Raw genomic sequence first — 16672 nt, forward strand, 5'->3', positions numbered from 1 at the left:
CTATCCCAAAAGTCCCCCATAGCGCCCCCCACTTCCCTACCCACCCATTCCCATTCTTTTGGCCCTGGCATTCCCCTATATTGGGGTAAGCTAGGTCTTATATAGCTCTTCACGAAACCTCGCTTTTCTGACCCTCTTCTTTGTTCTGTTCCGGTAGCCTCACGCTAGTTGCTGCTTACTCTAGGCTTGGAGCTATACATCTGTCTTGGGTCCTCTTTTCATTTGCAATCTGGCCAAAGAGTGGGAGGGATGAGGCTGCTACAGCTGGGAGCCCATCCCCAATGGGTCCATAGCTAGCTTGGATCTGGAGTTGATTCACTGTTCTGGAACAGGCACCTCTGTCTTTAGAACTAGCAGCGGGTCTCTCTTCACATCTGGAAAAGTTCAAAATTGTTTGTCTGGGTGAAGGAGGCCCCTTGGGGGAGGGGTTCAAAAGCATGACATCATCTCAGCCAGGCCTGGTTTCCTTTGGGGTTGGGCCAACCTAGACCAGATGGGATTCCCAGGAATTGACGTGTTTGAGTAGAGCAAGGAGGGTGTGGGCAGAAAGAAGGATTTCAAAGGGAAATTAAAGGGATATCTTAGAATGGTAAATTGAAAATATGATTCCTTTAATTCAGTGTCTGAATGCTACCACCACTTTCCCTTATAATAAATTCATGTCTTAGGGTCAGATTGGTGGGGTCCCATCTTAAGAAAGAAGTAGCTTAGGTTGGCTTCTGTATCTAAACTAAATAGGAATAGACATATATCCTACTGTCCACAAAGGCTTTGAGATCCTTAACAACTACCTAGTCAGCAAGACCTACACTCTTTGCTGCTTGCCCAAATGATCTATATTCTTCCCCTGACCAGCAACTTAGTGACATAGGTTTTTCATTTTTAGAATGAAGATAGTAATATTGCTTTTTTCCCTATTTACCTGACACATAATAAAACATGATTTCTGTGGTCAATATTAATACAGCCTGCTTGCTACTTGTTGGGAAGATGGCAAAGATGGGAGAGGGAACCCTGGCTAGCACCTATGGAAAACATTCTTGGCCTTGGGTTGACTAGAAGTTAAAATTCTAAACTTCCCTCTAGATGTTGATGGCAATAGCAATCAGTCTACATTGTTGACCTTGGGAAATGGGAAAAAATATAGAGTTAGATTTCAATCAGGAAAATTTAGAGATGCACTTCAATTATCCTTACAAATAGTATTACAGTTGTCAGCTATGGAGTCTGAGTTGGTTTCTGAACAATTCACAAAGAGGCCCACATCCTCTTCTATGCTTGAACTTCACATTTGTAGTTGAGGCCAACTTATAAACTAAACAGCTCATCCCCATACCGTAACCATACACCTTCTCAGTCACTGAGAAAACTAACTTTGAATCTGGAACTTTAACACTTTTGGATGTCAGTCTTCTGTGACTGGCCAGGACAAGATAGACCTTGGCCCCAGCTTGCGGTCCTTCCCTTCTTCCTGCCCACAACTCTGGCCCCAGTCTACTTCTTTCCTCTTCTTTCTACTAATGAGTCTGGCCCCAGCCCACTTCCCTTACCGTCTTCCTTCAGATGGCTCAGGCCCTCAGTGTGGAGGATCTTGCATGTACATATAGGACACTAGTATACCCATATGCTAACCCTCCTCCCTTCAAACAGTTATTCCTGGACCTTGGAAGTACACATTTTGGTACTGAAGTTCATTCCTAGAAAGATGAGACATCACAGGTTAATGTAGGTCTGAATGTGAGCAAAGGGCCATTGGAGCAAGGTGTATGAAGACTTGTAGTCTCCAAAGTGTGATCTAGAAGGGAGGGTCATCTTGGTTTGACCATACAGGAAGTAAAACAAGCTTTGGTACACATAAGATATAAGGTCAAGGTTCTCCTTCCAAGTCTAAAAATATATAGAAGAATGTGCAAAGGCAATCATAAGGGTATTCAGAGAATGCATAGATCAAAAATCATTCTAATTTAGTAGTTTGATTTCCTGACAATTCATGTAAAAATAGACAACCTATATTTAAGGATTAAACTGAGGTGTGCATGCTTGAAAATGTGTGGTTCTGGCAAAGCTCTCTGTCCTCCCTCTATGAGACAGAATGAGAAACCAGTCCCATCAGGTTGAATTCTAGCTTAGAACCTCCTGAAAGAAATCTCCAGGTTGCTCACTGCAGTTGAGTTCTTCATTAAAAGAAAAGGATAATGGGTTTGAAGGTCCTGAAGTTTGTAAATGAGCAAGACTGAGAATGAAAAATTATGCAAGGGGATTTTCATAGAGAAATTATGGATCTAGATTATTTCTGATAATTAATTGAATTTGAGCAAAAAAGAAAAGTGTGTAAAATGGAGCTAGGAACTTAGCCTCTCACATTTTCAATCCTTGTTATGTTTACATAGGTAATATTTTGTATCTTGGTATTTTGCTAAACACATTAAAAGTGATGACTTATATTTCTGTGTTGCTACAGTTTTTAATTATTTGTGACATTTCTGTGTTTATAAATGCTCAGTATATTTCATTAGGGAAAGCCTAGTAATAGGAAACTAGTTTGATGTCTAGGTATATATTATTAATGTTTCTCCATTATCATGGGCAACAAGGATGTTCCAGTCAGATTCACTTAAAGCCATGAAGTTGAATCAGGTGTTGTTATGAGGCTCCAGGAAGGTTGAGTTCTAACTTGTCCTTATTTCTCTGTAACCTCTGGGTTTACAGATCTAAATAACTTGACTTCTGCTACCACGGAGACATCTACACAAGGAATATCCCCATCAGTTCCTACCAATGAGTCCATTGAGGAAAATATCACATCTAGCATCCCTGGAAGTACCAGCCACTACTTGATCTATCAGGACAGCAGTAAGACCACACCAGCCATCTCAGGTAACAAGAAGTACTCAACTAGTACAGCCTGTTCCCCCACCACAGATGAGGTCATATAAACCAATGATTCAAGAAATGGTATTTTTTTGATTAGATGTTTTCTTCATTTACATTTCAAATGCTATCCCCTTTCCTAGTTTCCCCTTTGAATATCCCCTATACCCTCTCCCCTCCCTCTGCTCCCCAACCTACCCATTCCTACTTCCTGGCCCTGGCATTCCCCTATACTGGGGCATAGAATCTTCACAAGACCAAGGGCCTCTCCTCCCATCCTCTGCTACATATGCAGCTAGAGACACGTGCTCTGTGGGTACTGGTTAGTTCATATTGTTGTTCCTCCTATAGTGCTGCAGACCCCTTCAGCTCCTTGGGTACTTTCTCTAGCTCCTTCATTGGGGACCCTGTGTTCCATCCAATAGATGACTGTGAGCATCCACTTCTGTATTTGCCAGGCACTGGCATAGCCTCACAGGAGACAACTATATCAGGGTCCTGTCAGCAAAATCTTGTTGGTATATGCAATAGTGTCTGGGTTTGGTGGTTGTTTATGGGATGGATCCCCGGGTGGGGCAGTCTCTGGATGGTCCTTTCTTCCATCTTAGCTCCAAACTTTGCCTCTGTAACTCCTTCCATGGGTATTTTGTTCCCCTGTCTATGAAGAAATGAAGTATCCACACTTTGGTCTTTCTTCTTCTTGAGTAAGAAATGGTATTCTTAAATAAGTTCTAAATGGCTTTCTCTGTGTTGGAAACATTTGTAGGCCATACATGACAAGTGGGTCCAGAATAGGACTGATTCTCATAGTGATGCTAAGTTCAGCTGGTATAAGTAAGGATCAGTTTGGATTCAATTGATGGATGTCTCTGTTCTCTTCTAAGTGATGGAAGATGGGTCTGGGTTCAAACCAACTAAAGGTCTTCTGTAGGATAAAATTTTCAGCTTCATAATTAGAGTGAACCTTGGCTACATTCTAGATCTTGCATGGCCAATCTGATACCTGCAGGTCTCATACATCTCAGGTTAGCTACAAATAAGGTCCAACATATTTGTAATGATAACATCATGATACAATGTTAATAAAAGTGTGGACACCCTTGCTATATATTATAACTATGGTTCTAACAGCTGGCTTGAATTGAATTGGGCCAGGATTAAGATATAAAGTAACTGTAACCTCACCAAATTCCTGTTTCTGTGCAGAAATCTACAAAGTGAGATTGTGTGTTTCTGTGTGCATTGTGAAGATGCATATATACTGTTTTGGTGTATTCCAGAGACTATGGTCAACTTTACAGTTACCTCTGGGATCCCTTCAGGCTCTGGAACTCCACCCACTTTTTCACAACCACAGACTTCCCCAACTGGCTTACTGCCTACTACTTCAGACAGTTTTTCCACTTCAGAGATGACCTGGAAGTCCAGCCTGCCATCTATAAATGTTTCTGATTATTCGCCTAATAATAGCAGCTTTGAGATGACATCACCCACCGAGCCATATGCTTACACATCATCTTCTGCTCCGAGTGCCATTAAGGTGGGTGAGTTTGTCCCCAAACAGCAGATTATGCCTCACTGCTCATAAAAGCATGAGATTTAGGTATCTTGGAGTCAACATGGAATATGTATTTTATATTGCTAGAAAGGTGAGTCAGGAGGAAGATGGGGAGGAGAGGGTGAAGTCCAGTGAGAAGTCTGATTTGTGCTTTAGGTTTTGCATTTTGGGGAGATTCTTAGAGATCCTTCTAGCTCTCTAATTCTTCAGAAACACCATTTCCCTTTGGGAATATTTGTATCTGTCCCCTGTCTACTGGGGTTGCCTTAAAATATTTAGGGCAAAGTATTTCTCATATATATAAGGGCTTAGTAGCTGTCCCAGGACAGAATGGCAATGAGGATGTCATCTAATGAATTGAGAACTGGACACATAAAGGTGGTGAGTTCAGTCTGACCTTCTTGGCCTTTAGCCTGTGGCAATCACCAGCTTTCAATCTGACAGACAGAAATTAGAGCATGTAGCCTACAGACAACCATGAGGGACCTAGTTTTTGTTTGTTTTTAAAGAAGTAGCAGATAAATGGAAAGACTCTTATGAGCCAAGAGAAAAACAGGTGTCAACAACAGCTGCCTGACCACTCTGTTGTCTGTGTGTAATTCACTGAAGAGAAAAACAAAACAATTTCCTCTTTTGCCCTTTAAGCATCACCAGGGATTCCCAAGATAAGCAAATGGCCTCTTGCTTATGGTCTAGATTTGTTAACAAAAGGCTTGATTCTCTCATAGGAGTAGTTTATAAGATGGGAACAATGTAACTACACTCTGCCTGCCCTTATCTGAAAATCTTTGGCCCAGCCTTTTATTTTGGAATACATAATTTGATTTTGGAATAAATAATGAGATATCTTGAGGATAAGACCCAAAATCAAAACTTGTCTGTGCTTCATATATACCATATGCACATAATTTAAGGGTCATTTTATATCATACTTTTCAATAATTTTATACATTCAAAAGTCTGTAGTATATATCCCCCACTTACATCACCACATTAGGGATCACAAAGATTTAGATTTTCAAACACTTTATATTCTGAATTTTTTGATTAAGGGTGCTCAATTTTTATTTCAAATCTCACTGGGCATGTCAACAACAACTAAAGGCAGTACAATTATGAGTTGAGGCCAGCACAGGTTACATTGCTACATTGTGAATTCTGGTCTACCCTGAGCTATAGAATAAGACTTTGTCTCAAGAAAAAAAAAAAAGTAACTAAATAAATAACAGAAATCTTTAGGCCTCTGACAAGATTTAAATTTCCTTCTTCCTAATCTTTTCAAGAGAATACCGTGACAGAAATGAGGTGGGGAAGAACTGACTGGCAAGGATACTTGCATGTTAACTTTGATTTTCTTTTACTATAGGGAGAGATCAAATGCTCAGGAATCCGAGAAGTGAGGTTGGCTCAGGGTATCTGCCTGGAACTAAGTGAAGCATCTAGTTGTGTAAGTTGGCCTTGGTCTTCCTCCCACACACCTCAACCCCTCTGAAACCCTGAAGTTACCCTGAATTGGCCTCCTCTGAATAAGGAATCTGGGACTTAGCAGAGTCAGGCTATTTCTGATATTGGGTTTCGGCAGTCAGAGGCCCCATCTAGTGAGCAAGAAGGGCAAAAACAATTTAAAATAAATTTTGTAGTTATTTGAAGTCAGATTTAACCTAGCTTTTATATTGAGAAAGTCCTTGTCGTTGCCCAAATATGAACCATCCAACTAAAATGTAACTCAAAAGACTTACATGTAACTCTTTAGTGCACACTGAATTTATTTTTGTGTTTATATTAAGTTTGTATATGATCTGGTACTTCAGAGGTATTTTATTTGTCCATTTTTATTTGCTGTGTTTTCATATTACAGTGCTTTTAATATCCAGCAAGCCAGATCTTTCCTAATTAGACCACAGAAAGATGATTCACAACTCTTTTTAAAGAGAAAAATCTTAAAAAGTCACACAAATTTGAATAGGAACTTGTTCGAAATCCTTGAGTTTTTTTCTAGTCTTATTTTGTATCTTTTATCATTTTTTAAATTTAAAATGTTTCCCTATTTACTCCCACTCTTCTTCAACATATATTTTTTTCTTTTGGGTAGGAATGGAACCCAAGACCTTGTACATACTAGACAAGTGTTTGCTGCTGAGGTATATCCCCAACATTGTTTACTATAAGTTTGATGGATTTTAAACAAGGATACCCTAACATACATTAAGTTTGCTATCATGTAGATATTAGAAAATTATTGGAGTCTAATATTTATCTTTAGTTTCTGTCTTTCTTGAATCTGTTAATTCTAGGAGCTTCTTTGTTGGTTCTTTTTCATTTTTAAAGTGAACTACCAAGGTATCTGCTATGAGGTTTTATTTTTCTCATTTTTTAAAACAATAGTGATTCTTATTTTATTTTCTTGTCAGACTGCATTGGTTAGAATGTACATGGCATGGTGTGAATTTTGTGTGTTACAGTAAATCCTGTTTCCTAACAGTAACTAGGCTCTGGAGAAAGAATGGATGTGAAAGAAAAAGTGCTGTTTTCTTTTACAGTAAAATATTTTCTTACAAATTGGGAATGCAGCGAAGGGAAACTTGTAGCTAACAGCTTGCTCCATGGTTTAGACAGACTTTAGGCTGTAGGGAACATGCCTTATTTATTTTGGCTACTCAAATAACTGGTTTCTTACCTACAGATATCAGGTGGGTACCTCTGACTTACAAAACTTTTTAAACTACATATTAAAAGGATCCTTTAACTTAAGAGCATTTAAAAGTGACAGAAATCATAGATACAAGTTTTTAGAATAACTCAGTGCAGTTTTCAAAAACATTTAGGGAAAACATAAATAGGCAAAGTATAAGCAACAGTTAATGTGTTCCTGACGCCAATTTCTAACCTTACTGATTGAAGATAAAGACAAAACAATCCCATCAGTTTTTATTTTGCCTATCTTAATGGAGTATTCTTTCCTGTGTGTGTGTGTGTGTGTGTGTGTGTGTGTGTGTGTTATTATACAGATCTGTGCCAGAATGTTAGTTCTTTGTGCTCAGTATTTCCTATTCTTCTGCTGTTCTCAGGATCACATATTGTCATCATCTAAGATAAGTGCTTCTCCGGAAAGAACTGTTCTTTCTACCTGTGGTCTATGCAGTCAGTCTGCTCCATTCCTGACCAGAGAAAACTTTGTGTGTTCCTTTGAGATTGGTGGAGGATCTGGGATTAGGGTCTGGATGGAGCAGCCCCATCCCACCTCCATATGGGCCAATAACAGGACTTCCACACTTCACAAAGTCTACCACTACAGAACACATGTGAAGCGTGGTCATTCTCTGGAGTTCCCATCACTGCAGAGGGATGTTCCCATCCAATTTCTTCCCCAGAGCTCTTCATCCCAAGGCCCAAGCAGACCTCCTGGGGGAATTTTTCTCTGGATCCAGAATTTCTAGCCATGGCTCCCAATGTTTCAAGATTCCCTTCCTAGTCCTGCTAGTCTAATAGTCTATTGCAAAGGGTACTGTGCCCCCTAGCTGCCATAGGTAGCATGTCTGTTTGGTGTCAGGGGGCTTTTAAGTACTGGCTTTCCTAGTGCAGAGGTTCTCAACATGTGGGTCACAACCCCTTTGTGGTCAAAGGATGCTTTCATAGGGGTTGCCTGAGACCACTGGAAAACACAGATATCTACATTAGGGTTCATAACAGTAGCAAAATTACAGTTATGAAGTAGTAATAAAATAATTTTATGATTGGGGGTTAACAAAACATGAGGGACTGTGCTAAAGGATCACAGCATTGAGAAGATTAAGAACCACTGTACTAGAGGGAGACTCAGGTCCTACCCATACCCCAAATTAGGAACATAAAGGATTTGGTTTTCCCTATGAACACATCCTGCAGAACTCATTTGATACTGATACCTAACTAGTACATGTTTCAACATAACTGTGTATGTGGTCTTCAGCCTTCCCAGCCCTCATTTTGCAAGATGCATGATGAGCACCAAGTTGTTAGCTCTCCCTGTGTAGACCATTTAGATCTTTTAGTATAAACATTCGGTTACACTGGCTCCCCACTAACTCTCCTGTTCTGCATCCTTTGCTTCTGAGCATCTTATACATGCTAAGGAATAGCATGTTTTCAAGCATGCTGCCTAATCTCAAAATCCTTGTTAGTAGAGCATCATATCTCCCCAGGTCTTATTTCCATTGTTTCCACTTCACTATCTGCTTAATTTAGTGTTTGTGATCAAGATTCTCAAGATCATTTCTAAAATATAAGATTAGTTTATTTTCCTATATCGTAGTCATAGGTGCAGGGGAATTCACCAACATTTTTAATTGTAGTAAAATACCCACAACATGAAAAGTACTACCATTACAATTTCTCATTAAAACTGAGTAATTTGAACATCAACACTACATACACCTTGCAGCCAGTCTCTCTAGAACTCTGTGTATCTTCCTATGACATGGTTCCCTACCCCCCAGGCAACTACTGCTCTCCTGTCTATCTCCATGAACTTGGTTATTCTAGGTACTGATAAGAGATTATAACACAGATTACTTCTGGATTAAGTCTGAATAATATTCCATTATGTATGTGTACTTCATTCTGTCCATCTACTCATTCATTAGTAGACACTTGGTTTTTTTCCACTTGTTGGCTATTGTGAATAAAGTGGCTATGATCACATATGGACATGTTTTATGGCACCCTAATATAAACTTTGAGGTAAATACCAAGCTGTATAATTGCTAAATGATATGGTAAATCTATTTTAGAGGAACTACTATATTTTTGTTTGTTTGAATTCTTGGAGATTGAATCCAGCTCTTTGTATATACTAAGCAAGTTCTCTGTACTGTGTACTCCAGTCCATCTTACTGTTTTTTTAATAGTGGCTGTACTATTTGATATTTCTGCCAACCTTACAGAAGGGCTCTGGCTCCTCTGCATGCTTGTTAGCACCTGCTCTCCTCTACTCTCTGTTTTAAACACACAGCCAACCTAATGATGTGAATAGTTATCTCGTTATGGTTGAGTTTACATTTCCTGGTGCTTTTATCCTGTGCTCCTTGGCATTTGTATCTCTGGAGAAATAGCAAATCAAGTTCTTTGTTACAAGAATAATTTTCGGAACTACTGTATCTACTTAGTGCCCTGTCTATTATATTTACTACTTGTATCCATACAACTCACAAAGATGAAACTGTTTGGGTAGTTTGATTACTTTTTCAAAGTTCATATCTACTCAGAACACATTGGCTCACTTAAACAGTATACCAACTTCCTCTGAGGCAGGGTATTTCCAACCTCTGATCACACATAGCTTCTGCTTTCCTTGCCCTCTACCAAACACTAAAGTCAGTTTCCATACAAAAATCATCTGTTATAGATGGAGGAAGACTGTCTGTTGGAAAGAAATATTTGGAGACAATTTAATGTCTCCTACTTAGTCATTACCCACTTGTTGTCTAACTTATAACAACAATCTCTTAATTATTCCAGTCTCCTCAATGAAGATATGAGTTTTGCCTGCGCTGCCAATTTTAATACAGCAAAATATATAAAATTACTTTGAAATAGGTGGCTGCAAGGTGTCTTAGGTAGGGTTTCTTATTGTCATGATAAACACCATGACCAAAAGGAACTTGAGGAGAAAAGGGTTGAAATTCAAGGCAGATGATGCAGAGTCCATGGAGGAGTGCTGCTTACTGGTTTGCTTGCTCCTGGCTTGCTTAGCCTGCTTTCTTACACAATCCAGGGCCACCACATCCTCAGAAGTGGTACTATCCACAATGGGTTGGGGTCTCCATATCAAACACTAGTTAAGAAAATGCACTACAGACTTGGATACAGAAAAATCCTATGGGGTCATCTTTTCAATTGAGGGTCCCTCTTTCCAAATAATTTTTAACTTGTGTCAAGTTGATAACAAACAAACAAACCTAATCAGAACACAATGGGGGACAATTGATCCTAGAAATTTAGCATTGTTAAATATCTCAAAGATCCTTTATAAATATGCATCTTCTCCTCCCCAGTATTTGATGTGCTTCTTTTCTGTGGTAAGAGACATTGCAGAATTTGAGGATGCCCCTCTAGAAAGATTAGTAATATTCTTTTTTTTTTTAGAAAGTAACATATGTACACAGATGTAGTTAGATACTTTTAACTGTGATTCTCACAAACAAAATGGTGATTCTGTGGCTTCTTCCTGCCCACTCTCTCATGTGTTCACCAGGCAGTGTCTCTTGGGGGAGGATGTTTATCCTAAGCAACCGGAGAAGCATTGTGTTTTGTTCAGGATCCACCTGCTCCTCTCCAAAGCAAACACAATTCATCGGGGTTGGCAGATCCCAGAGTGGGAGGCTGGTCACTGTTATTGCCTTGAATTTAATCCAACAAACTAACCTTACAGTGGAAGGACTCCAGTGAGAGACCAACCAGTTGGGGTGTTAGACTCAACAACAAGTTTTTTAGTTCTTTTGTTTATTTTATACAGTAATAAGTATGGTATTGGTTCAAAATTACCTAACTTGCACCATCACCCTCAATATATAGGCACTCAGGAGCCTTACAGTTTAGTCAGAGAGAAATGGCAACAGTGAGGCAGAAGATGGTCACAGTTTGCATCCCTAAGCATTACATTGAGAACTATGATTATTAGTAATAATAGTAATCGTTATTGTTTAGTACCAATCAGAATCCTTGTATATTAAATGTTTTATACATTGCTGTAGTAGTCACCACACAATCAGTTTAGAGATGAGGATCCAGGACAGACTAGTTGCTGATGACTTGAAAAGATTCTAGAAAATGAGAGGACAGGCATTAATATCTAATTTGCCAAAGAGAGGACTGGCTTCTTGGAGGACAAAGGATTTGAGTTGAGTCTTGCAGGACATGGAGAAAAACTGAGATGGTAGGGTCTTTTCATCTTATTTTAGCTGTAGTGGGGCTGGGCAGATTGTCACACACCAGACTTGCTTCCGTGGCCCCCCCATACACCTCCCTTCCCCCGGGACAGCTTTACCTAAGCACACTGAATTATTTCTGCTAACACAATTTGGTATGTCTTTGCCCTCTTTTGCAAACTTCAGTTCTTTCTTATATTTTTCTTAAGGTAACTAGTCTTTATACCTCAGCTTCTTCCTCTGTAAAATAAAAAGAATAAAAGAATTATAGTTCTCACTTTCTTGACTAGTGAGGAGCCAAATAAATAAAGATGTGAAAGGTACCTGAGATTGAGCATTAGACATAGTAACTGACATTTATTTTAACTGCCATATATCTCTCTATATAGACAAGATCATGTAAAATTCATAGCTTCTTCTCTTACCATCCACCTTATCCTCACATAAAGAAAGACAAACACACAACAAACACACAACACACACATATACATTTTCTGACAGTGCATGATAGCAAGCCATTATCAGGGCTTGATAAATGTTAAAATGGCTTTATATTGTCAAAGTACAGCTTCTTAGCACTGGAGAATGGCAGAAGGTTCCATTTTATTTAGATTTTGTTTAGATTCTGTGGAAAGCCTGCCCCTTGTCTTTTCAGGAAGCAAACATTTAAACCGAAGACTCATAAAGAACCCTGAGTCACTTCGTGTAGTTTCCCTCCTAACCTGAAGAGCATGGTGTTAGGGAAGGTGCTTTGCCCAAGTGGAGAGCTTATAAGGCCAGTCATGTCCTGCTGGCCTCACTCACACCCAGTTATTTTCCTACTGTTCTCTGTGATCCCTGAGGGCCTAAGGCAATCTTGACTTTGTCAGGTACAGACACAAAGAAGGTTTTCCTTCCTCAGACCTCAACAAGAGGAAAATACCCAGGCTCCCTTCCAACTGTAAAGACCTTTGGACTCTACTATGGACAGCAGACCTGCCTCCAGACAGGAAGCCTTCTCCAGAAGGCTCAGGTCTGATGATGGTTATAACCTCCAAGCAGTTTTCCCCTAACAGGAATCTAACAGATCTATGAAGTATTTTCTCCTTTGACATCTGCCATCAAAACTGGAGAATGTCTTGGTTTGGGTTGTGTGAGGGAAGCCATTTTGATGACAGGCTCTACAGTAAGTTCTGGGCAATGGGAGAGCCCATTCTGAAGGATATAGTCAGGGCCTCCAACTTTTGAGACTTAGTTGCTAAAAATACTGGGGGCTTATCTCCTGAGTTCCTGAGTCCTGTAGAACAATCAGCAACCTGAAGGAAGACCTGGAAATTTCATTTAATTGGTTTCTATGCTTTCAATGGAAACAATATGTCATTGTGAGCAGGGCATGCTTATAGAGTCTTGGAACAGTAAAAAGGAAGAAGCTTCCCCAAGATTGTGTATCGGCTCATTGGCTTTCTCTACTACTCACCTTTGTTGGCTTTTTACAATCATTTAGAGCTGGTGTAACAACGAAGCAAATTTTGTTATTAATTAGCATTAAATAGTCACTATTCCATTAATTTGGTGTTAACGGTGGCTCTGAATTCAGTTTGAGCAGCATGCATATACAGGAAATTATTGAATAAGGAAATATTTACTGATTGTATGTTTACATCTTTTTTTTTTTTTTGCTTACTGTGTTATTGCACATAAATCAGCATTGATGTTTTACATTGGAATTCTAGAAAGAAGAATTTCTTGTGGAGGACATAATAATGTGACTTGAATCGAAATTATTACCAGAGACTCTAGATGAGATTCAGGGTTACTAGTAATTTCACCTCTTGGTTTCTTTTCTTTTCTTTTTTCTTTTTTCTTTTCTGTCTTTCCAGGAGGAGTTTAAGAAGGAAAAGGGAGAAGATCTAATTCAAATACTGTGTGGAAAGGAGGAGGCTGATGCTGATGCTGGTGCTAGTGTCTGCTCCCTGCTTCTAGCCCAGTCTGAGGTTAGGCCTGAGTGTTTGCTGATGGTCTTGGCCAATAGCACAGGTAAGGTCCACTTGGGGGCTTTGGATTGAATAGGACTAAAATTAAATGGGGCTCATGTTAGAAGATCCTGGTTGGAGCTCCTATACCCTCAGCTTAAGAAACCACAGGTGCTGGGAAGACAGGTCTAGCTGAAAAGAACCACTCTGAATAAAAGAGTTTCTAGGACAACATGGGAGGATAGATCAAGATGAGCTGGACTAGCCTCTAGATTTAACAACCCCTGTTTCTAATTCTAGAACTTCCCAGCAAACTCCAGCTTATGGAAAAGCACCAATCTGACTTGAGAAAGGTATGTTCACAAGATCATGCATCTTATAGGGAGCACTGGATTAGCAGAGGAAATGGTGGCCTTCAGGCATCCCCTTCCTTCTTTCCTTCCTCTGATAGTCTTCAACAGGGAGTTCCATCAAGGAATGCAGAATGGTCTGGACTTCTCACTAGAAGTCCTTTTCCACAAGTGACATGCTACCGTTTGTTTGTCTTTTCCTTAAGCTGGGGATCCAAAGCTTCAATAAACAAGATATTGGGAGCCACCAGAGCTATTCCCGAAAGACTCTTATTGCATTGGTCACCTCTGGAGTTCTGCTGGCCATCTTGGGCACCACTGGTTACTTCCTGATGAACCGTCGCAGTTGGAGCCCTACAGGAGAAAGGCTGGTCAGTTTTGGGGTACAGGGGCAAGCAAATGAGAAAGATAATGAACTTCTGGGGAGGCCCATAGATGTTATGAAAGGGAGAAGGAGAAATATCATAAAAGATACTTTTGACATAGGGATATGCATGCAGGAAGATATTGTACTTACAAAAGAGTAGGGATATCATGCAGCAAATCTGTAGAAGGGTAAACTGGGGCAAGCTCATTTGCTAGTCAATGTCACAGCTGATGATTTATGTCATCTACTCATTTTATCCCAGATAGTTCAGCTGAATAAGAGAGAATAGGCTGTTAAATTGGACATGCTTATTTGTAAACATATTGAATGCCCCATGGGTGCCATTTTGCTCACAAACATGGGACATATGGAAGGGAAATCTACTCTTAAAGTGTTCTGGATAGAGGGAGGGGAAAGGCTGAAGGTTGACTCTTGCCAATGGCTGGTATTTACTGGGGAGGCTCTTCTGCCCCTGAGACTGGTTTCTTATGGGGTTGGTTACTGAGCCACATTGACATGGTGTGGTGCCTCTCCTCTGTCCTTTCTCCTCTAGGAGCTGGAACCTTGATGGCTGTTGGGAAGAAAAGAGGCTGCACATGTAGCTGTACCTGCTCTGCCCCCCACCCTACTTCCTTTGTGCTCTCCTCACAGTACCTCACAACCCTGCTTACCAGATAATGCTACTTTATTTCTATACTGTCCAGGGTGAAGACCCTTATTACACGGAGAATGGTGGAGGCCAGGGCTATAGCTCAGGACCTGGGGCCTCCTCTGAGACTCAGGGAAAGGCCAATGTGACCCGAGGGGCTCAGGAGAACGGGACCGGCCAGGCCACTTCCAGAAACGGCCATTCAGCAAGACAACATGTGGTGGCTGACACAGAACTGTGATTTGGTTGGGTGGGCAACTGGGTGGTATCCAGGAAAGTGGCATCTCTTGTCTCTGACTTCATGCTGCCTTCAGCTCATGTCCGGCCTTCTCCTATTACATACACTTCTGAAACTGTTCCTGGGACTCTTCACATTTGGGAAGGCAGATAAACTGCCCTCTGCACATTCAACTTCCTGAATCCAATCTCTGACCTTTGGGTCAAGTTGTGGTGGGAAGAAGCCTAGGTCTAGAGGAGCTGCCAAGAAGGTGGTGGCTATGTAGCACTTGCCCTGGACCCATTTCTCCTCTCTCGCCTCTTCACAGGAACTCTCCAGAAGACTAGCTTTTCTAAGCTACCACTTCTTCCCAGGAAACTTTACTATTTTTACTGCTTCTTCCCCTACTTTATGGAAACCAAGGTATTCACTGACACGTGCTCCCTTGCAAGGGTACAGCCAGAAAAGTGCTATTTTAAAATACATCCTTTAAAAATGCATCCCTTATAACTTCAAGACACTGTGGATTTAGTCACCAACTTCTCTCTTGTTCACCTGTTCCTGAATGTCTGTCTACAGAGGCCAGGACAACTTTCTGTCTGGAGCCTGCTCAATGTTTTAAAGCAACAGCTCAATCTGATCCCTTGGGCCCACACAGAAATCTCATTGGTTCAACTTAGACAGGACAGTGGAACTAGACTTTGAACTGAGCCTCTGTTTTTTGTTTTATTTTATTGCTGGGGTTTGAACCCAGAGCTTCACACATGTTAGGCAAGTGTTCTACCATTGAGCTATATCCCCATCCCTCCTCCCCCTTTTTATTTAGAGACAAAGTCTCATGTATGTGATCAGGCTTGCTTTGAACTATATAGTCCAGGCAGACCTTAAACTAAACTCTTTCTTTAGGCTTCCAAGTAGCTTGAGCTACCAGACCCAGCTGAGCTAAACCTCCTGACCTGAGCTCTTCAAAGGAAGCCTCTTGCTCTGAGGCCCTTGGCCTTCTCTAAATTACATGACTTCCCCCTTCCTCTGACTCCTGGGGGAGCTATGGCCTCAGTCCCCTGGCAGATACCTTTCTGTCTGTGCCTTTCCTAGTCCAAACCCCTTCACTATTTTATAACCCTTTGTGATCAGAGGTTCAGAATATCTACAAAGACTATAAGCTTCCTCTCCTGGGGTTAAGGGGAGAACAGGGGTCCTGATTTTAATGATGGCTAGGAACAAAACTTTCCAGAGATGAGAGGATTGGGTGTATTCTCTTCTGAATAAACGTGATGAGTGAAAATGATGTAATTAAAGTGATGATGAAATCTTTGATGTGGCCCTATAATGCTGACTGTGCTAACTGACTTACTGGTTTCCATATCAGGCTTGGGAAGATTGTATGGCAGTATGGGGAAAGTCAACCAAGGAGGAGACTGCCATAGGAAAGGGACACAGGTACCAGCCAGGACACCCAGAACTTGCGACTTTGTGAAAAGTTCCTTTCCATGTTGAGAGGCAGAGAGGTTGAAAGCTTTCCATAGTAGGGAGAAGGGCAGGCTGAAATGTTCTTTCAAAGGGGTGAGGCATGTTGGGTATTCAGAAACATCTTTCTGAGAAGAGAGGCATATAAGCAGCTGCATGCAAAATATACAAATGAGGGGGTAAAGGAGTCATATTATATGAGCATCCTCTAACCCAGCTCATAGCACAACCAGACAGGACTATGTGAGCTCTATTCTGTATCTGGCTACCAATCCCAGATTACAGCAGCCACATATAAGCACTTGCTCACACCAGATTCTAGGTGATCTGCCCTCA

General features: G+C 40.7%; 1 protein-coding gene across 2 annotated transcripts in view; it reads left to right on the forward strand.

Annotated features, from left to right (window-relative positions):
• Cd34 (CD34 molecule) overlaps positions 1 to 16672 on the forward strand; it is a 23432-nt gene extending 6760 nt beyond the window's left edge. The window contains exons 2-8 of one of the 2 annotated variants that reach the window (XM_021172679.2): positions 2710 to 2877; positions 4152 to 4411; positions 5796 to 5876; positions 13194 to 13350; positions 13587 to 13639; positions 13843 to 14007; positions 14708 to 16672. In XM_021172679.2, coding sequence (XP_021028338.1) covers positions 2710 to 2877; positions 4152 to 4411; positions 5796 to 5876; positions 13194 to 13350; positions 13587 to 13639; positions 13843 to 14007; positions 14708 to 14893 — 1070 coding nt within the window. In that variant the 3' untranslated portion in view covers positions 14894 to 16672. Of the gene's footprint in view, positions 1 to 2709; positions 2878 to 4151; positions 4412 to 5795; positions 5877 to 13193; positions 13351 to 13586; positions 13640 to 13842; positions 14008 to 14556 lie in introns of both variants that reach the window. The other variant, XM_021172686.2, reaches the window with a different exon arrangement.

Source organism: Mus caroli, chromosome 1 (genome assembly GCF_900094665.2).
Source record: "Mus caroli chromosome 1, CAROLI_EIJ_v1.1, whole genome shotgun sequence".
Classification (NCBI taxonomy): domain Eukaryota; kingdom Metazoa; phylum Chordata; class Mammalia; order Rodentia; family Muridae; genus Mus; species Mus caroli.